Source organism: Falco rusticolus, chromosome Z, assembly GCF_015220075.1.
Source record: "Falco rusticolus isolate bFalRus1 chromosome Z, bFalRus1.pri, whole genome shotgun sequence".
Lineage (NCBI taxonomy): Eukaryota > Metazoa > Chordata > Aves > Falconiformes > Falconidae > Falco > Falco rusticolus.
Genome location: NC_051210.1, coordinates 10,367,403 through 10,392,693, shown reverse-complemented (window position 1 = coordinate 10,392,693; position 25,291 = coordinate 10,367,403). Strand labels below are relative to the sequence as shown.

At 42.1% G+C, this 25,291-nt stretch overlaps 1 protein-coding gene across 3 annotated transcripts in view; it reads left to right on the top strand.

Annotated features, from left to right (window-relative positions):
* PLPPR1 (phospholipid phosphatase related 1) overlaps positions 1 to 25,291 on the top strand; it is a 104,854-nt gene that overhangs the window by 74,928 nt on the left and 4,635 nt on the right. For all 3 annotated transcript variants that reach the window (XM_037374200.1, XM_037374201.1, XM_037374202.1), the window contains 3 exons: positions 7,743 to 7,875; positions 17,138 to 17,388; positions 24,226 to 24,402. In XM_037374200.1, coding sequence (XP_037230097.1) covers positions 7,743 to 7,875; positions 17,138 to 17,388; positions 24,226 to 24,402 — 561 coding nt within the window. The remainder of the gene's footprint in view (positions 1 to 7,742; positions 7,876 to 17,137; positions 17,389 to 24,225; positions 24,403 to 25,291) is intronic.

Below are 25,291 nucleotides of genomic sequence, written 5' to 3'. Positions count from 1 at the left end.
TGTTTTCACACAGCCTTCAGTTTCTTTCCTTCCATTTCAAGGTTGAAGTGGCAGCCTACGTGTAATTGTTAACTGGCCAGTGCTATTAATTTGTGCAAAGGAGTATTTGTTTTCAGATAATGTTGGACTTAGTAACTGAATTGATCTGATTATTAATTATAAGGTGAATTACAGGGTTGATCAAATTTATCTGAAGCAGGGGGAAGCTGTTCAAACATCTCTCTACAATCTGCGCTTACCTCCCAAGCTTCAGAAACATCATTGGTACAGATGGCTTTCCTGTTCTTTTTGCTACCTTGCTTTTTTGGCTTTGGCTTAGTACAGCCATGTTATTACAGTGATTTATTTCTAGAAGGTAAACCAGGGAATTTTTGCCTGTGTTAGTTGATTCCCCCGTGGCAGCTCAGCCACAGATGCCAGGAAAACCGAGGGTGGCTAACGGAGCTCAGAGCTCTGTGACAGTAGCTGCTTCCCAGCTTTTTCACAGAAATCCGTAGGCTCTGCTGGTGACCATGCTGCCAGAAAGCACAGACTCCTGTGCCACGTCCTCTTACCTGCCATGCTTCACCCCCATGCTGGCACAGCATGCTGGGCAGCAGTGGGGAGGAGAGGTCAGTGTCAATGCCTGTAGTGTCCCTTAGTCCTTGTGAAGGAAGGATACATACCTTTTCCAAGGAGATGTTCCACACATGGCACTTGCATGGTCTTGGCTTTCAGGGCTGGCCTCCATTTCAGCTTGGTCCCAAAGAGGGACATCACTCAAGGGCATTTGGCTGCACCTTCCTCTTACTGTCAGGAAACAGGGCTGGGGTTGCTCACAGGTCAAGGTTGGAGGAAGAGCCCGGCTGCTTGTAAGGTGTCCTCTGCTGGCTTGTCTCCCTCTTTTTGGTGCTTGCCAGGACACAAGTTGTGAAATGGTGAATGACAAGCTGGGATATGTAGGAGTGAGGCAAAGGTGTGACTGTTACACTGTAAATGTTTATATTCTGGTATTTGCACACTACTCTGGAAAAGAATAAATACACCTTGTTTGGTGCAAGAGTTTCAGGCATTTCTACTGCCAGTGTCTCCAGGACTTCGTAGTGGTCCCAGTTACATGCAGAGCTGTGGGAAATGTCTTCTATTGACTAGAACTTCAGTTTAATTCTGTCAGAGTTTTACCACAACAAATTGTTTTTTTTAAGCACAGTGATAAGACAGTTGTGGTTCTTGGGCAGGTTAGGATCCACATTGTGGATTTTGGCCCTTTTGATGCGTAGTAAAAGCAAGCAATCTCCTTTTTCTCCAAAAGGACTTTTTAACTGTTCTTTGCTGCTGTTTTCATTGAACAACAACAACAAAATACCACAAAACCCAAATCAAAATAAACCAGAATGAGGTAATAAGAAACTGAATGCAGATTAAGGTTTTGTCCTCAGAATGTTATGGATGAGCTGGCTTTGCAAGGTTCACCTGAAGACATTGCTTCATGCAAAATACAGCATTGATTGCTGTGGGCTAGGGGAGACCTGTCTAGATGGTCATGGTAAAGATGAGAGTCTCTGAGAAAAACTCTCAGCTGATCCACTAGTCCTCGTGACCAGCGATGGTAGTGTAGCATCATACATCTGGGACACGATTGCTGCCTTTGAAGTCAGGTGTCTTCTGTTGGATTTAGATTTGATAAGTCTTGGCAGTGCTAGGTTACTTGTTTGACTCGGTGATCTTAAAGGTCTTTTCCAACCTAAAGATTCTGTGATTCTGTGTTACCAGGGGAAAGCTCTGCCCTCCCAGGCAGGCATGGGTCAGGGTCCTGGCTGCAAGTCACAGCAGAGATCCCGTGCCCTGCAGAGGGTGCCAAGGCAGGCCTCAGTGGCTGCTTGTCCCCTATGGTGTCTTTTCTCAGCATGAACGTTGCTTAGTGTCTGCCACCCGGGTTTGACTATGGAGTCTTAGCTGTGCGGTGTCAGTATTTGGCCCTGTAGGTAGCAGGTGGGATGGCAGATCAGTAACTCTCAGGGCCCGAGGCTAACTGCAAGAGAGATCTAAGGAATTAAGGAAGTAACAACACTAAGTGAAAGTCGATATGCGCCATGTTCTTAGCGGGGACTGTAGAGAAGATAGAGACAGACTGTTAAATCACAAGAGGCAGCCCTGCAAGGGATACAAGCTGCAAGAAAAGAAACCAATAAAATATTAGGAAAAGTCTTTTTACAATGACAGTAGTCAAACACCCAAACCGTGCCACCGTAGAGGCTGTTGGAGCCCCGTTCCTCTGGTAATGCGTCTGCTCAAGGCTGTGGTTTGTGCTGACCCTGCTTTGAGAGGGGTTGGAGTGGAGGCCCCTTCCCAGCTAAATCACCGTGTTGTTCTGTGTCTCTCTATTCTGTCGTGCTAGTGGAAATTTTCTGCTGTTTAACTAAGGACAGATGAATGGAGCCGTGAGCGCCTGTGTACAGCCTGAAGACTGTCTCTCTACCAACAAGCAGCTGTGCTAATGCAGTCCTCAGATCCACCGTGATGTAAAAGAACAGAATTGCTGTTGGCCCAGTGCTGATAGAACACCTGCTGGGGCACTTGGCAAAGGTTACCTTTTGGGGAGCAGCCTGCTTTTTTCCAGAGATAGTTGTGTGGAATCATTTTGAAACTGGCTGCTTGGGAAACTGGGAAACTGGGGCTTGAGAGCCCCAGAACCCTCACCTGCTTGTATTCTCTGGTTTTGAGTGCTCTGCTCATAGCTCATCTCACAGCCAGTGCCTTCCTTGTGTATTCTCCTCCCCTTGGCTGCTATTGGAATGCTGTGGACTTGATTAATTTGTTCTATTTGTGACATTAAAAATACAGCCATCCTTACAGAGGATTTGGGAAATGTCAGCTTTCTAAAACCTGCCCAGAACTGAGAGTTACGATGTCCCAAGACCCAAGTTCAGTTTGGTTTGCTGCCAGAGATTGTTGTGTGTGATAGCGTTACCTCTGGATGCGGTTTCTGTGGAGAGAGTGGTGTTAGCAAGGACTGACTGTGCCACAAGGATGCTGTTAGAGTAAACAAGTTGAAGGATTTAAAAACTCCCAGAAATCAGAATGATGTAAATTTAATGCATAAAACCAACAGACAGATCCTGTCCGTACTTCGCATGATTCTTCCTGATACAGGATCTCCATCATCTTGCTGCGATCGGAAATGCCATCAGTTGTACTTTCTCATGGAAAGCAACAGAAGCATGTTGTCTCACGGAGAGACTTCAGGCAGTCCCAGGCTGTGGGCACAGCTCTGCTTCCTGCATCTCTTCTGTGCACCCTGGCTGATGCTCCTCCTTCTTTATCTGTATGGCATTGCAGCTGAAATGAAAACTGTCAGTGGCAGCTTTCACACAACCTCAGTGTTCACAGAAAGTGTGAAAAAAATAGAAGAACAGCTTTTCCCCATTTGTAACCCCAGAGTGAGTGAATGAGAGGCAGGAGGGCTGTCGAGATGCAGCTTACGCCAGCAGCGATGCGGGACTGCATGGAGGCAGTCAGGCCAGGTCTCCCTAGAGAAGAGGGCTGAGCAGTTTGACTGAGTTGCAGTGAACCTATAGTGAGTTTTCAAAGGGAGGTGGGGAAAAAAGTGGGCAAAACTGGGGCAGTCTGACTGGTGGTGAGCCAGTTTATGCGTAAGAGGAACCGGATTGTGGCACTCTACACGCAGAGGAGTTTGGAGAAGCATGTCCTCAGCTCTGCTAGAGGGTCTCAATTGAGATACAAGACTAATGTTCTGAATGAGAGAAACTGGTAAGAGGAATAAAAGTCTTGAAGCTGGACCCATTCTTGGCTGTCAGCACCATCAGTAATTACTTCTCTAAATGGGATGTAACTCTTTAAGGCTCCCTCCCCACCCTTACCCCACTGCACCGTTCCTGCAGGAGTGCTGCTCCAGGATGCCACTCTTCTGCAACCTCCTCTTGTTTGTAAGCCAGATTCACTCCTGGATAGTTTATCCTTACAGAAACAGCTCTTCTTGATGTTTATCCCGATTTTTAGAATGCAGCTGTACAAAGAATCATTTGGCAAGGAGACTGTGAGGTTATCGGAAAGTGCCATAGGGGGAAAAAAAAAAAAAGGTCAAGTTTCTGCGTCCCTTTAAAAGCAGCAGTTACATTGTTTTGTTGATTAAATTGGCAATTAAATTAACAAACTGTTGGTGATCTGTATCAGAGTTCAGGGAGTATTGGGTGCTCACGATGGGCTAAGAACTTGAAGGGGGAAGATGTGATATTTCACTGTCTGAAAATGTCAGTTTGAAAGTTGAAGGACTATCATGGACAAAAGGTTGTTGAAGAGGAAAATGGAACAGATCATTTTATCTGTCTCTTTGCTCAGGAGGAGCCAAGAAATAAGGAAAGCATATGCAGCAGAGGTTTTTGAGACCTGAATGTTGAGGAGCAAGTATTTGGCGACACCACCAGTAATGGGAAGGCAGGGCAAACTGAAGACATTTTCTCAATGGGCAGGTTGTAATCAGCAGAGGAAAAATGACTGCTGAGTAGAGATTCATGCTGGGGCTTTGGGGCATCATCAAAGGTACCTAATAGTACTATCGAAAATATGTAAGAAAGAGTATCCAAGCAACATAAGCTCAGTGTGGTTGAACTTCTGTTGCATTCAGGACACCAAGAACAAAATCATATCCAGTGGCACTACCTTTGCTTCCCTATTGCCTACATCACCTCAGACTGCAGATCACCTGTGCTGTCAGTCGCCAACCTCCAGTGTCATTTTCTTGCCATTTCTACTGTCTAATTAAGCCAGTGTGATACAACAGCTTATCACACTGTTTACAGTGTGATACAACAGCTTATCACACTGTTTACAGTGTGATACGACAGCTTACCACACTGTTTACAGTGTGATAAAACAAACTTGGATTGTTTTCCCAAACAGAAATAAGTAGATTGCTTGTTGTGTACCTTTCCACCCATACCTCTTTATCTATATTTAGGTTTCAGGTTTAGAACTGAATTGTACCAATTCCTGGGGTGCTGATTCTGTTCTGGCAGAAGCAAAGATACTTAACAATGTCAGTGATTGATTTTGGGAGGCCAGCTGGACAGCTTGGCTGGGTGCGCGCCCTGCTCATGCAGAATCATCAGGGCTTAAATCATGAGAATGAGCGGAGTTACTTGACTCCAGAAATGCATGCAGAAAAAAAAATAAATTAGTTCTTTGAAGAGCTGTTCGGACCACATTCAATTTTGCACAGCTGGCTTAGCTATCAGAGCTAGGTGCCCAGGCCCTCGCTGAACTTTTACAGGACAGCAAGGCTCGGTTTCTAGAGCCCACATGAAACCTACAAGAAAACAAAATCCTCAGATTTGAGCAATTAAATTCAATGCCAGCGATGGCACCAAAAGAATAGTGCAGTTATGTTGAATCACCTCATAAATATGCTATTACTATACACCTAAACTCTTTGGTATTACACCAAAGGTACTGTTCCCGTAAAAAGTCACATTTTGATCTGTTATGCTGTAGGAAGTCTAAGATAACTCTGCTTTAGTCAGTGGAATGGAACTGAACAGATTTATAGCCTGGCAAAATTTACTCCTAAATCTAAGTGGAATAATCTATCCACATGGCAGTTGCTAGGAGTATGCCAGACAGCCAAATATATAGAAATAAAGATGGGAATTGAAGTCAGAAAATATTCAGCTAACTTCTGATGCAATGGAACTTTAAAAATAGGTCTGTTTTTAAAGGAGGACTGTTAAGAAGTTTCATACCTTAGTGTATCTCTTATTTGAAAAGGCTGGGTTTTTTAAATGCCACTGACCCATGTCTTCACAGCATAGAATTTCCTCAGGGTGTGAATTGTCTCTCAATGTGTACATACAGCGCCAGCCAGACAGAGAGCCAAAGCATTAATTTGAACTTCTGAACATTATTGTAATTCAAATAATAAACGGTTTGAAAGAGTGTCACTTTTAAACTGCTTTAGTGCCCATGGTCTTTTTCTTAATGCCCAACCCCGCAGTTAGTGAGCTAGGCTTATCGAACTGCTTGCCAATTTTGTTAAGAGCAGATGGAGTGAAATGGGATAAAGGCAATATTTCAGCGCAGCTCCCATGCGTCAGCTCCCACTCCCAGATGCCATTATCGACATATATTTTACAACTCAAGGTTGAGCGTACTATGCTTGAATGTCAATAATCGATAAGGATGCTCATGTGGCTTAGATAAGGATGACTTGTTGCCCTTGAAACAACATACCATTCCAGCAGCCAAAGCTAACTTAAGACTAGTTCCTTGATATTTATACTAACTCTGAGTGTCTATGGGTATGTGTGTGCGCATGCATATTTTTTTTATGCGTTTTTCTGACCATTCCCTAGCACTGTGGCTTCCTTTTTTGTGTCTTATAATAATGTATTAAATTAATTCTTTTGAGTGCTTCCCTTTTAAAAGCTCATTTCATCCACTTCAGGCTGACATTTTTTCTCTAAAGGCTTTCATTACAAACTCTGTCTTTCTAAAAAAGCTCCCAGTTTCCCCTCCTAAAGCCTGGTGGCAAAACATGATAGGTTGGGTGATTTTCAAAAGTGCCGTCTGTGAGTGGACCGTCGCTGCCTCTAAAGCCTGTGAAGAAATGCTATCCAGCTTTAGCTAGGGCAGATAGACCTCTGCGTGACAGGCTTAAATTACTTCAGAGGGCTTAGGAAATACTGATCCTACTCCTATGGGAAGCAGTTGTCACTTTTATAGAAAGTATGAATATTCTGGTCACAAAAAAAAAAAGTAATACCTAAGTATAGCTAAGATCAAAAGCAATGGATCCCTGGAGACTTCATCTTTGATGTTTAAATAAATGAAACAGGCCATTCAGTAAATAAAACAGGCCAGAAGTCATCCTCTGGCTGTCATACTAGCTGGCATATGCAGTCTGCAGCCAAATGGCTAAACTCCTGTGTAAACAGCAGTGGCTGCATGCAGCTTTCCTCCTGGGACTTGTCCCAGGCATTTTCTGAGAGACTGTTGTCACCAGGCCAGGTTACGGCAGGGACCATGCTAGCAATGTAACAGTATGGGTGACTGGGTGTGCTCCAGCCATACCCTGGCAGTTTTTTCTTCATTAGTACAAATATGATGTATTTGTCCAGAATTTTCCTTGACCTCCCCAAAAGTTTTTGACTTCAGCCTGATTTCCATTACGGGATGTCCTTTGTCTAAATTTCTTCTCAAAGTTGGCAGGAGCTCTATAACCTATCTGGCAGACTCAGGTGAATACAAGTTTGAGAAGCTGTGGAGGCTGCCAGGAGCATCCAATATTGCTGAGGCTTGCTGGTAAAATGTTGGGGTGGAAGTCTCAGCATTGCTTTCCACTTCCCCAGATGTCTAGAAGCCTTCCATCCCTGAAGTCTACATAGTCAGTAAGCTGTTAACAGGACACGACAAATGCTCTGCCAATCACAGTAAAAATGGGAGCTTCTGCGATCCACAGTGTTCATTAAGCTCTCTTCGCCATCTGTATCCCAGGATTTAGTATAAGAAGGCCTAATATTTGCTGTGTCTTGCCACTGAGTGCAAGAATAACAGCTCCTTTTCTTGGCTGGGAGCTGGGTCTATGTCAGTTCATCTCAGCTGAGTAAGTGTAGCCTCACTGTGGAAGTGCAGTGTCCCAAAGACGTGCTGCTGTGTAGTAGTTTGTGGGCTGGAACCAGTCACCCACCCACGTTTTGATGTTTGCTCATGTCGTTTTTAACCTTCCTTTTCTTTCCCTTTCCTGGCAGATTTTTATTGGTGAGATATCCATGTATTTCATAAAGTCAACCCGAGAAAGCCTAATTATTCAAGAGAAAACTATTTTGACTGGAGAGTGCTGTTACCTGAACCCACTCCTTCGAAGAATAATACGTTTCATAGGTAAGCATCCTGAGCACTGCAAGCTTAGTCCCTGTCTGTACCAAAACAGAACAAAACATCCTAATAATTTACTCCACAAAATTAAGTGAGCTGTGAAATCTTTGCAGGCATCTTCCACCTTAGAGGGATAGTCCCCCTTGGGATTTGCAAGGTATGCAAAATGTGCCATATCGCGCTGTCTGGAGCTGGTTTATATTCGATTCTGCTGAGCTTAATACATCTTCTGGACCCTTGAAAAAAGGTTATGCCAATCAAATCCTTATATGAATAATTCCATCATTGCTAGTCTGTGTAAGCTGCCCATTTAACTTACAAATTGATCCTCACCAGCCCATCCCTTTGGTATTTTTCTTTTCAGCTCTAATTTTAACACCCATAGCTCTGCCACACAATGTTCAGCTGAGCATAGTGTAAAAAAGCCTAGAGCCCATTCAGAATAACATTCTTACTTTTATTGTGTTTGGTTTTTGTTAGAGCTTTCGTGGACTTAATTGCTGAGAAATGAATGAAGACGTTCTGTCACTAAACAATTTGGATGTTGCTTTATATGGTGCTTGCAAACTGGTATGCATTTTTCACAATGTTGATTAGTAGAAAAAATGCTTAGAAGACCTTACCGAGGGGACCATCCCATGCTTCTTTTGGAGCAGGAAGAAAAACAGCATTGCAGTTTGTGTTTCCACTGTGGCACTGACAATCTGGTTGTCCTTTGAAAGCTTACCAATTCACAGCCATTTAACGCTGCCCAGAGCACACTCCTGGGTGTTTAGAGATGAGTGCTGGTTGCTCATTTACTTGTAGCAGCTCATTCTTTGTAGCAGCAAAGTAAGGAGAAGGCAGCTCTGAACTGCATGTGCAAGGGGCTCTAGCTTCCCTCCTTCTTATTCATGAGAAGTCCCAAGTTCATGCATGGGATGGGATGGCTTGTCTTACTGCTGACATGGGCCAGTGATAAATATGGCTCCCCAGTGACCAAGAGGAGCTTTGCCCATAGAGCATTATGACACCTCTGTCCCTGTATACTGTTAGAGGTAAAGCATCCTTGCATCTTACCGAGAGCTGGGTGTGTATTCACAGTCAAATTAAAGGACTTATAAGAAGCAATGGGAAAAAAAGCTGAAAATACTGGATCACTTCTTCCCTGTCACTGCTGAATTTTTGCACTTTATATGGAAGAAAAATGTCTGCTGTGACTGTGGCAAGGGGTTGTATTGCTTCTACGGAGCACATCCCTGGCTGCAGGCAGGGATATTTGCTCATAGGATGGAGTTGGAAGTCTTATCCTGTGTTAAGGTTTTCATCATCAGCATATGTGTGCTGGAAAGGAGGAAGAGCCATGGTTTTCTTTCTTCTTCTGTCTCTGTGCCTCCAGCTTTATGCATGGAAGTTAGGAAGTGAAAGTGCTTTTTACCTTCTGCCACACTGGGCTGGAGACAAACCAGCCGTGGTTCATTACTCAGGCCTTTCTTGTGTGCTGCTGCTGAAAACAAAACATGGGAATGCAGCTGAAAGTAAAATACCTTTGAACTTCATATAACCTCTAGGATATATTGATGGATAATAAACTGCCATTAAGAGAGAAGCAGAGTGCTGGTGTCCACTGGGCCACTTAGGGCTGTTAGACTGTTCCAGCACAATCCTAATCAAATACTCTTGCCTGTGGGGTCAGCACTAAAAAAGCTTAGACCATTGAGGCTAAGCCCTTGCTCTGTGTTTTCTCATAGCTGGCTTTATTCTTAAAGCATTCATCCTATTGTTTCTCTTCTGGTGGAAGAGAAGTGTGATAACAATGGCACAATGGACTCTCATAGTAGTAAAGTATGAACCCTGCTAAAATCAATCTTGGCTTTGCAGCTCTATCTGTTTTCCTGAGAAAAATGAAGTTAACGTTATTAGAAATGGCTGGAAGTGTTCATCTCATCTTAAACTACACTGACTGTTTGCTTGTTTTCTTCTGAAGCCTTCTGCTTGCCCCTACATGGATTTCCCTGCATGCATGTTCTCCTGCTGAACTTGAGGGCTGTCAGTTACAGAGCTGATGAAGTAGGTTGTCTTCCAAGATACCCTAGCAAGCAGTTGGCTGCCAATTTAATCTTGATACCAATTAATTGGAATATCCACATCTGATCATTTCTTTTGGCCCAGATGTGTTAAGCAAGAAGTAAGTTGCAAGTGAGTACCTGCAAAAAGTAGTAATTGAACTCCTTGGAATATTGCCTTGTAAGTCATTACAGCTGGTATTACTCAAAAGGATGAAAAAAATCCTTCCATTTGACTGGGTGCTTATGTGTTAGGAAAAATGAGCGCTACTTCCTGCCCTGCAAGGCACATCATGGAGAGCTTTTGAGAGTTGCTATTCCCAAATTTTAGCAAGGCAAAGAGGCTTTTTCTCCCTCTCTGAGTCTGTAAGTAGAGTTGCTGGGAAGAGATGGGGTTTTAAGAATAGCAGCCTAAATGTGCTTTCCACAAAACAAGCAGAAAGTTATAGATATTTCCCTGAACAGTCACTTAAATTTTTGTAAGGAAGGAGAAGCAGAAAAGGAAACTCCAGACTCTCTTCTGGTGATGTGTGAGATAAGCACCCTTGTCATACTATCTTCATGAGATCTTTTGGATTTGGTTGATAGAACTGAGCCTTTTCCCGTCTTGCTTTTTCTTCATGTATACAGAATGAAGAACTTTTTTGCACTTTGATAGTGGAACAAAGAATTAAGCAAAACCAAACACCTGCAACTCTTCTGCCATACTGGCAAAGGTCCATGTTTCTTTTCTTTGATTTTTCTTATCTTGCCTACTGTGCTCCTTCTACTTACTCTCTCCTTGTCTTCTTCAAGTCCTCAGCAGCTGTCTTGTTTTTAATATTCTCCCTTCCTGAGTTTAGTGAGGACCTTGAATATTGAGCTTTGTCTTAAGTACCTCGCTGGTTCTTTGTCCACAGGTAGCAGAACCAAAATTTCTTCTGGCTTCCTGGCCCAGGCATCAATTCTGCCTGTTGGTAGACATCCGCTTTTGTGGTGAAGGGCTGCCTCTCAGCTTGCTTTAGTGTACATCAAGTCCTTCACTCAGCCTAGATTGGTGAAATCTGCTATGTTCCCTGTATTTAGAAAATCAATTTTATCAGTGAAAAAGCTGGCTTACCTTGGAAACATCAGACTTTGATATATATTGCAATTTGTTCCATCTTCCTCTTTATCTTTTATAGCTGCTTCCACAGACATTTATTTTTAAGATTTCCAGGTCAAGTGAGTGGTGTGCAATTGCTTTGGAGCAGTTTTTTCTGTCTAAAATATTGGTGCTGCACTGCTAGTCTTCAGTCACATCATCCCTCCTCCCTCCTCTCCCCACTCGCCCCAGCAGTTGTATTACGGGTTTCTGCTGCCAAAATTCACCATTCATGTGCTGGAGCTTTGAGAAACCAGAGGGTAGGAGTGTTTGTTTCTTTGGCCTCTGCCTCTTCTCCCTTTCTCCCAACTTGAGTACACACAGCCTTTCATATTGTTAGTCACCATGTCTTGTGGTAATCTGCCTGTTCAGTACTTTGTTAACGTCTTGTCATCTTGCATTTGCTTCCACGTTCTACTTCATCATTTGTATTGCAAATAGAGGTTATACATTATTTTAGCATTATTTAGTGAATAGTTTCAGTCAAGGATTTAGTCTGTTTATATACAGCTGCTGTCATACCACCGGGATCATGGTATGATACCGGCTCAGACCTCCCTGGCTCAGTTTGGTAGGGTGACTAGAGTGTGTATTGTGTTGCGTTTCATTATATTAGGTTTATATCCATGTGATTAACTTGTATACCTGCAAAGCCCTGATAACATACAAGTAGCCTCTCTCCAGTTAGATATTTAGAAATGCAACGTGCTTCATGAATTTGTTACCAGTGGCTTTTACTTTGGACCTGCATAATTTGCAGTTAACAAATGGCACAGATCAGCTTCTGCTGACAGCTTAATTTAAAGCATGGTGACACCTCACAGTGGGCAGCTAAATAATGAAATTAGGGCTTTATTTCAGCAAATTAAGGCTTTAGTTCAGCAAATAAAGGTTTACAAGATTTATACACACGTGGAGTTTATGGTAATAGGATAGATATACCCCAGAGCTCTGATGTCAATTCCCTAGGCAGCTGCAGGACATAGTTTGCCTGACCTTATCCTTCTGTTCGCCTTGGATGAGAAGTTCACTGTGAAACAATGCGTGTTCTATTATTAACTAGCTGGATGCACAGGCCCATTAGAGTGAAACCTTCAGAGATGGGCTGAGGATCAGCATTTCGATAGAGCCATGGGTCCTTACAGGGACTCCCTCCATTGAAAGTCTAATCTTCTTCAAAAAACTTAGGGGGGGGAAGGGGTTAGGGGAACGAGAGTTAGCATGTGTAGTATAAATGTTTTCCAAGTAAATTAGGTTGAGTGTGACAAATTTAGGTAGTTGGCTGGGCACTGGGAGAGAGTGCTATCCCAGACCTGGGTTCTTTACAGGCTGTGCAAAAGGTGATCCACACAGAGCTGAGATGCTTGTTTATTGCACGTCTGTGCAGAGCTGGGTGCTCAGTGGTTAAATCCACAAAGCTAGCACACCTCTTAATACATGGTAGAACATTTTGCACACTTTGAACAGTAGTTTACCATTACATTTAGTCACACTTAATTCTCATTGGCTTTTATGAGACTCAGCTCCATTTAAAGGTACAGCATTCTTTCTTCATGTTCTGTGAAGAGGGGCCTTTGTTAGTAGAGGTCTTTCTTAGCTCGAGGGTAGGGGGGTTAGTATGGGAATTAGGATAGTTCACACATAGTTCAATTAATGTTCCATTTGATCTCATTAACCCTTTGGTTCTCCTTGAACTTATCTTATGTCCCAGCCTGATATATTTATGGTGTCTATTCCTTCTCCCAAGGCCTTGTCTTGTTAACTGTTTGTAAGGGTTGATTAGCATCCTGTTATTCAAATTCCTTCGTAGTTTTTGTTATAGATATTTAGATATTTCTTTTTTTAAAGTAAATAATTCTTGTACCAGGAGAGGAGTGCCTACATAAATGTACTTGGTAGAAGACATGATGATATGTTACCAAAGGGCATAGCTTCTGATGTCTCATGAGCCCTTCAATGCATTGTTTCCTTTGTCACTTAAGTGTTTAATGTTTTTTCTTTAATAAAGCCGCCTACATCCTCATTCTGATTTCCACCCACTGGCACCTCACTTGTGTCTTCCTGATGTCTGTTCAGCTGTTCTTCTATAACTCCCAGGGAGTTTTGTTGATTTTTTTTCTTGTTGTTGTTGTCATTGTTTTGTTTCAAATCAGTGGCATTTAAAATGTCTGTAATAGTGATAGTTTCTATGGAGTCAACAAGCAGCTGCAGTCACTGATGTTAGGTTCATGGTGGAAGGAGAGAGAGGTTGAGCACAAGTTACAGGGAGAAGACAGGGTTGTAATGAGGTTGCAGTGATGAGGAGAGCTGGATTCTTCTTCAAAGCACATGTCTCTGTTAGCAAAAGCAACAGGCAGAGCTGGAGGTGGCAACACTGGTGAACAGCCACACATGGAGCTTGGTAGGAGAAAGGCCATTAGAGTAGCATGTGAGTGAGAGCCCAGAAATTATGGATTCATGCTTGCAGGACTTTTTGGCAGTAAGTCAGATGGAGATGTAAGTGGGGAAATGAAAACTGAAGCATTCAAAATTGAAGCTGTTGAAGATTTAGGTTCTTCTGCAAGACAAGTGTTAGTTCAGGTAAGATGGAGCTGGAAAGATTCAAGGTTTGTGTTGTCTGTCCTCAGTATTTTTGAACAGGACTTACCTTGTTTGTTCTTTTTTTTTGGTTTGCACATTTAGTTTGTCTAAGGTCTTTCTTACTAGACATAAATATATGTCCAAATCTGATCCTCAGGTGCTGCTTCGTGGACTCTGGGGCAGCTAAAAAGAGTAGCAGGAAGTATAGCCTACCCTCTATCTCTAGACTAAATTAATCTCTCTCCCAGTAACATTCTGCTTACTGGTTTGCCTTCTAGCCCCTACTTTCTGTCTGCTCCTGACACACACAAACACAGCTGTGAGCCAGGACTGTGACAAAAAGTCAGGAAGCCTTTCCAGAAATAGCTTTCCCTCCTTCTTTAAGGCCTCTGTGTGCAGCAAAACTATGTGACATGTGTGGATGAGGGAAAGAGTGGCTTTATGTAAATGAGATTAATGTTTGTCCATCCTTTCTGCTAGTAGCCAACTGTAGAGGCTATAGGTCTTCTTCCCATATGGCTTGCACCGTTTACAACTTTTCTTGGCATATGCCAAGTTTCGGACTAAAGTTCACTCCCAGGTTTTCTAGGCCAAAGCAAGCACAGTGAGATAAAGCACTTGCTCCTTAGCAGGACAGCATCATCTCCCATTACACCTGAGCATCAAAGTCTGGAAAAGGCATATGTTCTCCAATTCTCCCTCTGTGGCATTGTATCATGGGCTTCAGCTGTATGACATCCGTTGAACAGATGGATTCCTGAGGTACAAAAACAATCAGGGGACTCTTTGCCACTACCGAGGCTCACTGGTGTTACAACCTTTACACCAATTACAGCCAATCCTGTATCAAAGTCTCCAGAAACTACATGATGTGTGATCATTCTGCAAGTGTTAAATTCCTGCTAGCCAAATTCAATGCTGCACATAGCTATGATTTTCATAAGGCACAGTTTGGCAGAACTGCAAGAAGGGAATTACACTGATCAATATGCATCACAGTCAGAGTATAATAAATGTTTCAGTCCTGGCTTGCTCTGCTGTTCTGCAGAGTGCTACAGCCCTCAGCAGTTGATTCTGGCTTCTGGCCCAGCACTTTTAGTGCTACCAATTATTGAGAAAATGCGGGTGTTGAAACTTCCTTCCTTTGGAGAAAAACACTGGACCACCTTTGTACCTGTGCACTGCCTAGAGAGTGAAATAACTTTGTGAAGCCCATGAGCTTTTTCTGAAACACCTCAGGTTTTGGCTTGTATTTACCTGTTAGGATAAAGACCATGGGCCAGACTGCCTGCCTCTTAGATTTCCTCTAAGTATTGTAAAGGACTGGATAATAATCCTTACTGTATTCCCTGTGATTTGCACAGCACATCAAAAAGATGACATTTAAAGCAAGCTGTGCCAAAAAAAAATCTTAAGAATTTGGCCAAAGAGCCATATATAAAACAAGATTTATCTCTGGCATAACTTGCTGTTTCACCAGGCTGAATAGATACCTGCTGGCTTTTTCATTTGAACTTGCTTGTGCATTGGCTAATGTAGGTGAGGAGCTCCTGCTGGCTGTGGAAAACCATGGATTTAAAATATTAGCAGAGGGATAAAGGAAATAAAAGACCAGTGTCAGTGCACTCTCCATTTCCCTTTCAAGCACAGACACTTAGCAGGATAAATGGGAGGAAGACTGTCATGCCAGTAAAAAGACAGGGGCCAGTCCTGCTGTCTAGAACCAGAGGGATGCTACCTTCTTCTTTGACCGCCACTGGCTTTTTAAATCCATGATCACACATCACTTCATTAATCATGAATGATAATAAACTCATATAAAGAATAGTAATAAACTCAGTCCCCAAAATCATCTTCACTGTGTTAACACTCCTTCCTAACCGTGGGGAGCTGTGGTGAGGACAAACTGCTCAGCACTCCTGCAGCTGCTCTGGGCTGCTACCCAAGGAGATGGCTCTTCCCATCTGTACCCCAGTGAGGAACTTGTGCTACAGCACAGCTGTATCAGTCACAGCACACCATCTTTGTGAGCAAGCAGCACTGGCAAGCCCCACTTCACACTCATACAATGAATCCATTTTTAGTTACAGGGTTTTTTTAATGTTACTGTCTGTACAATTGTCCTGTGTGTAGAGAGGACCTGAATGTTTAGAAGGACCTAACTGTCAACTCTAGCCCTTCTGCTTTCTATTAGCTGCAAGGTGGGTAACAATATCTGCAGAACAATCCTTGATTCTCATTAGTTTGATGTAAAGCATTTTCTGCTGCATTATGTTACTGACTCCCTGATATTTTTTGTTTCTCAGACTACAGCAGTCTTCTTTTTTTGAACTCAGTACAAGATAAGCAGTGAAGTTATTATAACCATGGTGGTGCCAGCTCTTAAGATTTTATCACACTCTACTGAGGTGTTTTCCCTGGAGCTCCAGCTCTTAGTCATATTTAAACACACAGTCAACTCAGCTAATTTATAATTTAAATGAGTTTTGCTTACAGAGCTACAGGAGGGAGAAAGCAAAAATATGACCCTCAACGTTCCCCGACCAAAAGTAAACATTCATTTATTCTAAATTTTTGTGACACTTTAATCCAGCTTGGTGATAGGAACGGGAAAAGGGGAGCTGATTTTGTCTTTTGGAATGCTTGGGTTTGTCTTGTCTGCAAACCTGCTGTTCTGTTCCTTTGGTATGTAGGCAGTACATGCAAGTAAAAAATCCTTATATATGTTGATAGCAGCTGTAGCAGGTATTGGTAACGCTCATAGGGAGTCAGTGGAGGATGTGACTACTCCAGTATTGATGGTCCACAATCCTGGAAATGTTCCTGCGTTGAAATGAATGCTTCCTGCCGTAGCATTTGTGGGTATGTGCTCCCAGTGACAAGAGCTGACTGCAACTGTGTGGAAGTGTCCTCCAAAATAAAGCATGAGAATGTTTCCAAAAGGACCTACCAGATATTGCTAGATGAGGATCTTAATGTTTCAACATCAGGATGGTTAATAGTCAATGCAAAAGATACTTGACACTAGATAGTTATATTAGGTAAGTACAGTATTGTGTCTCAGCCCTACACTGCTTTTTCAGGTTCAGAGGTGTTGTATTACCGGTTTTGGGCCCAGATGTGGTAAAAATACATGTTTTTAACAGCTCATGCATGACATTTGACTGCAGGCTGTGAGGCTTTGTCACAGTGGAAACTTTACAGGCACAAATTAAGTGCATCATTTTCAGTGATACCTATAGTTCTGTTCAGAGCTTGAATCACAAAAGTACTTAGGCGCTAGATGATCATATTCAGCCTGCTTGTGATTCCTTCTGGAGTCATAGAGTTAAGCACCTGTCAGAGTTAAGCATGTGTCATGCCTTTGATGCAGGACTCTGCTGGAGTCAGCAGGGGCTTTTTCTGGGTAATGACTGCAGGGTCTGGTCTCTTACCTCTCATTATGTCTCTTCCTTTCAGGTACCAAGATTTTTTTTGTAAACCTGTTTGAATAATCATTATTTCTAACCTTTCCTCACAGGAGTGTTTGCGTTCGGACTTTTTGCCACTGACATATTTGTAAATGCTGGCCAGGTTGTGACTGGGAACTTGGCTCCCTACTTTCTGACCGTATGTAAACCCAACTACACTGGAAATGACTGTCGGGCCCACCACCAGTTCATAAACAATGGCAACATTTGCACTGGAGATGTGGAGGTGATTGAAAAGGCGAGGAGATCCTTTCCATCCAAACATGCTGCTTTGAGCATCTACTCAGCTTTATATGCCACGGTGAGTGCCAGTGATGAAAGCTAACTTGTATGAGAGGTTTCTGATTGCGCATCTAGATGGGGCCATTTTTCTTACAGTGGTTTTTTGAAGAAAAAGAGGGTTGTTCTGTGGAGGGATTTCTTCTTTTCCTGTAGGGGAAAATCCCCTTCTCTCTGTTTTACCAGTCCTAGTGTAACTAAATCAAATGTTCATTGCTTTTGAGGCAGTGTATGACATGAAGGCATGAGGTCCTACTCCTGTCTTTGCTGCTGATTTTCTCAGAGGCCTTGGAGTGTGCATTCAACCTCTTCTCCCTGCCCCTGTATCATGAACATTAAAGTGAAGTTGATGCTTAAATGGCTCCTGTATCACTAGCATTTCTTTTGTTCACATGCCATGGGTTGTTGAATGTTTAAAATGTAAATGGTGCCATTTCAATGGGAGGCTGAACTGGGCTGGATTTTGCTCCCCTTGTTTAGGACCGGAATTCCTTATGCAAAGAAGATTGTAATAAAAGTGCCAGAATTTGCTGTTATCACAGAGAAATGGTCCCCAATTGACCTTTTGACAAGGTGACACTGCTATAGCGTCAGAAAAGAAACTGTCTGTCTTAAAAAGTCTAGTGAAACGGATCAGCTGCTCATTTGTGTTCTCTGGCTAAAGTTTCCTTAATGTTTGAAAACTGATCCAAGAAATAGTAGAAAACTGTGGTGGTTTAACCTGTAGTTTAACTGTGGTGGACTTAACATGGTTGATCTTAAAACAGCTTGACTAGGTCTTTTCTCCCACAGTATTTTGACTCAAATGAGTGGCAGAGTCTGTCTGTAGGTCATCAGGAATTGAGAAGAGCCTTAAATTTATTAATTACAGGGTATTTACTGAATATTTTACCCTGATCTTGGTAGCAGATGAATAAACCACCAGATTTTTACTGTAAAATGAAGAGGCCACCCAGTGTTGTTTAAATATCCATCTGTTTGCAGTGAATGTTGCGTGAATAATGACAGAGATACTAAATTGCTGACTGCTTTGATCAGGATTTGTTGGGAAGTGTTTGGAAGGCCCATAACATTTTGGGTGCATTACTTCTGAACAGTAAGCAACCATGTGTGAAATACAGATCCCAATAAACTCAACATTGTTGTAGCAGCTGTTTTCATCATGATAAACTCTTAGGTGGAAGCTCCAGGGTTAGGCTTGGTCCTGGTTCTGCCCTAAGCTAGTTTACATCCTTTCATGGATTTTCCCTGCTCAACCTCCTTTGTTTCCTGGGAAGGCAAGTCTTCTACAAACAGGCTGATTTCTACAGCTGAAGAGGAATAATGCTTTTCTTTCCTGAGCTTAAATCCCCAGTAGCTAGGTGTTACTGAGCCCTAGTCTTTCAAGAGTACCTGCAATAAGCCTGCACTCCTCTCCACATAGGAAGATACCAGGTAGAGCCAGGACATGGAGTAATTTCTGAGCTGCAAGGCCATAAAAGTCTGCCCTTAAGGCATTTCAGCCTACAGTCCCATTTTAGACCAGTTCTCTGCCTGAAGGCACCCTCTAGCACTCAAGGTGGTGTCACTTAGCTTTTCCCTGCGTGTCAGTTGGGAATAACTTGAGCATTACACAGCAAATGCAGTGTTCAGGTCTAGCTTTGCTTAGTAACTGTGCTGTGCACAATTTTTTGAGAAGTGTCTTGCTGATTCTAAAATGCATGATAACGTGGGCTTCTGAACATAAAACAGGGTATTTGGTTAGTAATAGCTGTATTTTGCATAAAGCTGAAGATTTGAGCCATGGAACAAGAACAATAGTACAGGTTGAATGTGAGGAGGCAGGAGAATAGAATCAGCACTGACACTGTCTGTCATTGTATAAATGTCTGCTGAGATCTGGCAAGTTCCTCTGATCACCGAACCTCAAATATCCCCTGCAGATGTCTCTGTGGTGGTTTGTTCATTAGTCTGCTATTGATAGTATGCCCGCAGTGTGTGATTGGCTTGGCTTTGTGCTTTGGTTGGGTTTTTTCTATAATCCAGGGTTTATATATAGTCAGCTAGGCTTTTTCTTTTCACCTACCAAAGCAGCTGAGGAGAACCCAAAGCGTTGCTTTTGTGATCTCTGCAGGCAATGGTGAATCTTGTACGCCTAAAGTAGGGGAAAGAGAAAACAGCTGACAGCCCTGGCTTCCATACTTACACAAAAATTAGAATGGCATCTAATGAAGTTTTGGTAGTCTCTCAGAAGTATCACAGGATGCCATGGTAGTCACTGTACATAGTACACACGGCTGTATAGTTAGAAACACATGTTTCTATGTAGCTTTCCCAAGGGAAAATGGTAGGCTAGAAATGCCCCTTAATTCATTGACATATCTGGCAAAACCCAAAAAACAGATGATAAAATCATATGTTGCATATGGATATCCCAGTTACATCATCTTTAAACAACACTTACTTCATGCTCTTCTGAGAAGGGTCAGAGTCAATGACAAAGGTATCTAACAGATGGTAGTGCTCAACTAGAACATGGAAAATTAGAAGTGTTTCACCAGCACAACTGGAGGACCTCTTCTGTTTGCCTCTGAAGTGAAAGCAAGGAGAACTAGTTTACAGTCACAACAGGGTGTCTATGGTTGAAAGATGCAGCTAGTCACTTACATTGTCTATTTAGTAGGGGTTTTAAGATTCTTGAGCTAAGCTGTTGCCTAGCAGCATCCACAAGTAATGCTTTCTGTCACTTCCATCTGGCTAGGACCCTCTACCCCGCCACACTGGGTGTGTGGTTTATGCCTGGGTGAGTTGCTTCTTGACTAGATTAGAGTGATACAAGGTACCTGAACATGAAACTTAGAGCATTTAGGAAGTTCTGAATAGCAGAGAACACTACAGCAAATCCCTTCTGCAACCCAGTTAATTGTAACCCCACCAACAATTTCTTCCATTTCTGCATTAACACACACCAGACTAATCAGTGAAATTTAAGGCCCTGGCAATTTGAGCAGCTGCACTGAGCATCTAGCAGACTGTATCACGTTCTACAATACACTTTGTTATCAAAGGCTCTGCTGTAGAAACCTCTATGGCGAAGGAAAGTTTGTCTGTAAAGCTTGCAGGACACAGAATTTTCCAGTATTGCTATGAAATTGTGAACTTTCCAAGGAAAATAAACTGTCACAAATCTCCCCACTTTCTGCTAAAAGGACAAGGCAGACTTCTTTCACTCTGCCTTTCTCATCACAGATGTAATATACATTCTAACTATATGCATATATTTGCATATATAGAGATATATATAAATGTGTGTATGTATGTATATTTTAAATGTGCAAACAAAAAAGCCTCCTTGACTGTCTATGCTTTTGTCTGTCTGAAAAAGATATAAGAGAAATTACGCTCAGGATGAGAGCTACTATCACACATTGCACATTGCTAAATACACTGCTTGAACGTACTGATAAGAGGGCTGCAAAGGAGCGGAATAGATAATTTATGTAGTTAAATCATATGTAGTTTATTTTTTAATATGACTTACTCTGGTTTCTTCACATCTTTTTATGTTCATTCCTTCCTTCCTCTCCTACCCATCAAATAACTGGTTTTGACATTTAGAGTTTTGTAATTAAATTTGCTCTATAAATAGCATTGTGGAAAATTTTAAAATTTCCTGTGTTTTACATAAAGCTTTGAAAACATGCTATAAGTGAAAGGGTAAACACACTGCGAGAATCTTAAACAATATCTTGGCTTTAGGGATCAGGACAGTAAAGATCAAACTGCAGTGATGGGGAAGTCTGACCAGAATGGAGAAGCTCTCCCAGTTATTTCTGAGCTGAGCATGTGATTTATGGATGAACTGGAGCATACCTTCTGGGCAAACAGTTTGTCTTGTTTTAAACCCTCCTCATGAGAGTTTAACAGTTTTCCCTTAGCAATCTGTTTGCATGGGTAATTACCCTCATTGCTAAAAATGTTCTCTTTGCTACAAGTTTATGTTTTCCTGTCAAGGCACATGAAACTTCAAATACATTAGGTACTTCCCATCTGTAATAAGGAGGACTCTCCCATGTGGGTGGCCAAAGATCCAGCTTCCTCTCAAAATGTTCCAAACACAGCCCATGCACAGCTCCACCGGGGAAGGTGCCAGAAAGGAGTTCTCTTTGAAGTTTTTACATTGCTCTGGTAGGCATCTGAAAGACACCACAAAAGTTTTACCTGTAAGAAAACAAGTATGTGTGAGTTCTTCTCTATAGCTAGGGTTTGCAGCTGTCGTAGCAGGACTGCATTCTTTCTTTTAAGAGGTGATGCTTTTCCTTTGGATGCTGTAAACAGCAGTAGCACTTTGGCAGGGAACAGGAGAGCGATCCAGCTCCCTACTGTTTTTTGAATTGTCTTCTGCTAAACGAAATGCATAGGGTGAAAAGATGGAGCGTAATTATTCATACAGTGGCAATGGTATTTTTTCCTTAAGGTTGAGTGTTGGTGATAGTCAGGTGGAGTCAGTCACAAAGACTGGGGCAGGAATGCCATCTAGTGCTCAGTTGCTAGCTGTCATTTCAAGGCATGTGCAGCAGCTAGGTTATTTGGTTTGAAAAACAAAGCAAGCAGGAACCTCTTGAGTAACTTAATCCCATCCACAGTGCTATCACACGCCATGATGTTCCAGTTCATAAATTGAATTCACCTTTAAATGATGTGGTCAGCAGCACATCTAAGGGCAGAAGAGTTAATTTCACCAGGCAGAGATCTGGCAAATTCGGCTGTTAGAAATCTAGTACTGCAGTTCCTTGGCAGGTAAAAGCGTAATTTTGCCTAGGTACAGGTCTGGATGCAGTCAAATTTCCCTTCCCCTGGTCAGTTTCTCTGGCCTGTCCCTTGCCCTTCCAAGAGGCAGTTGCTGCATGCCTTCTAGAGTTGTGTATTGTAACGGGTTTAGAGCTAACACTCTTAACACCAGCCAGCTGTGGGGACATTTGATGGCTCAGTCAGGGGGAAGGGAAAAGAAATATGGACAGGGGGAAAGTAAAAAGTGTTTAAAAAAAAAAACAGTAAAAACTACACACAATACAGCAGAATAAAGGAATATATGAAAAGCAGTGAACAGGGTGACCTGGAGAATGGATGCATTTTATGTTTCTTGATCCCAAAATTATGTGCCAGACCATAGTGACCTCTATATACCTTGCTCATGAAGAAAGGGACAGGCATTAAAATACAGTAAAATAATTGCCTATGGTTGCCAAATAGATCAGGGAGCGCGAAGCAAGCTGTGCTGATAGTTGCAATTGGAAGCATGAAGCCAAGCCTCCGCAGACTTCCTTTAGCGCAGGCACAGTAAAATCATGAGGCAGCTTCAGCCAAGCCATTGCAGTTTTGGCCAGAGACTGGCAGTGTGAGCCAGCACGGTGTCCTGAGCTGCTACAGCAGCAACGAAGGAGAACAACTCTTGGTTCTCCACAGTCCTGCAGAGTCCCACTCTGATTTCAGTACTGCCCATGGCAAAGTGCTCAGCAGTGCCCTTCCCCAGAAATGATGTCATCCTAGGGCAAGATGAGGTTTGTGACCTTCAGACAGCACAATCAGAGATCCCAGTTGTGGTGTGTATTGCAGATGTGATTCAAACAATAAGGATCTTCTACAGCGTCTTTTGCCCAGAAGTCTTAACAACCATATTTCCATTTCTGACAACTGAAAAAGGGCCAAGAATGAAAATGTTTTCAGCTTTGGCGATTTGACTGTTTTTACAACACGAGAACATACTTTTTTTCTTTACAAATAAAATGGCATCTGTTGATAATAAACACTGGAAGAGATGCTTCCATGGTTTGTAATCTTTCTATTTCCCAGCAGAACAGGTGTTTATACTTTCACTGGATCAGATCTATGGTGTGTGAATCAAGTTAATTTACTAGCTGATTGGTAATCAGAATCAAGTGAATTTTTCAAATGTATCTTCCTGACTCTGATGTATGGGAGGCAGTGTGTCATCTGGAGATTTCTGGCAAATGTGTTTGACTTACCTGCTGTGCTTACCAAAGCTTTGGAAATCATGTAGATATCCGTACTTCCTTGCTGGAAAGAATTTTATTGAATTGTTTTTCCATCAGGCTTGGTTTGCTTGATCTTTGTCATTTTGTGGCTCTGGAATTAATGACTGACTGCTAATTGTGACCCACATGGTTTTACTCTCTCTGTCAAAATGCATTAAAAATAAAATACAAACTGCCAAAAACATGTGGGGTTCATTAAAAAATATTAAAAGCACAGTGAAACTTCATGCTCTGGAATTACATTTTCAGAATCAACTTTGTTTTGAAAGAAATCTCTCTCATATTCTGTGTCTCATTTAATCTTGCAGAGAAAATATTTGGAATGGTTTCCTTTAATAGTCTCTCTTTCTTAAACTTACCACCACTTAGGAAGCTGGAGCAGCTAGTAGTTTGTATGGATGCTAGGTACTCCATCATGTGCACATTACAGTTTCTGCAGGAGTATAAATGTAAATTCTTGACTCCTTTTGCAAACGTTTAGTCATGTACATTCAGACTGCCTGTTCGCTAGCATATGAGCGAGTATTTGCACAAGTTAAGAAGTCAGTAAAACTGAGCCTATACATACAAATAAGCTCAGAAAAAGTCCAGTATGTAAATGCTGTTGATGGGATATTTGACATCCTGAAACATCATTTAACAGCATCTGTTTTGTTCTTTTAAAAGTGTTCTCTGAATTACCTTAAACTTCTTCCTCCCTTTCCTAATGTGTTTTTTAATGAGTCATGGGTTTTGTCACATCCTTGCTGATTTAGGATTTGGCTGGGTGGAAAAAGATTACTGGCAGAGCCCCTTTTCATTTTTGGCTTGCTCTTTTTTTTCAGATGTACATCACAAGCACAATTAAAACAAAGAGTAGCAGGCTAGCCAAACCTGTGCTGTGTCTGGGTACCCTATGTGCTGCATTCCTCACTGGGCTAAATCGAGTTTCTGAGTATCGAAACCACTGTTCAGACGTGATTGCAGGCTTTATCTTGGGCAGTGCTGTAGCTTTGTTTCTGGTAAGTCCATCAGTCCTTTTTAATTCCTTTTGAAAATACCTCAGCTGAAAAAAAAAATGAATATAAAAATTACTGTTCTCTTGTGGCCTATTGCAGCTGGGTTGATCCAGTTGCTAAGAAGTAATTCTAGCCCCATCTAATTAACAGTGTCATCAGAGAAAATTCTGATACGAAATCAGGTTGATACTAACTAATAAGCCTAATATGATGACATTTGTGCATTGTTTATATTTCAAGATTATTTTAGTTATTGTACGTGTTCTTACTTGACCTGTCCTGGAAAATGCTTTAAGATGTCAACTAATGTCAAAAGGCGCATGTTTGACATGACTGCCTGGTATCTGGCAAAAATGTAGGACATAAGGTGTTGTCTGGGGCTCTGAGCAGTGGTCATGGTTCCCCATTTTGTTTCAGACCATAAAAACAGTGCAAGCAAAGCCAGGACAAACTCATTGGGAGACAAAACTGCCTCCCTTTGCAGCATTTGGAGTTGAGCTGAAGTTGTTCACCATCTCACAGGAAGACCAAATGTATTAAAATGTATCAGAGGTATTCCCACCGAATCTAGGAATAGGAACTCTCTGGACTTTGGATGTTACTTGCTCCCTTGTTGGCTGAGTGGTTTAAGTGTTCTGTTCAGTGAGAGATCTCTTGTTGAGGCTTTACCCACACAGCAAGCAGTCAAGGTGATTCTTGCTATTACCAAGAAATGCACCTGCTTCCATTTAATTAAAATGTGCTTCAAAACTGTCCACTGCATAGCACCAGCCACTTTAGCTCAGTAATCAGGAGGGATTAGGTTTCAAAGATGCCTTAAATCTAGATTGTCATGTCACTGATTTTATTTCTATTCTGTTATTAAAAAAAAGAAACAATAGACCTTCACATA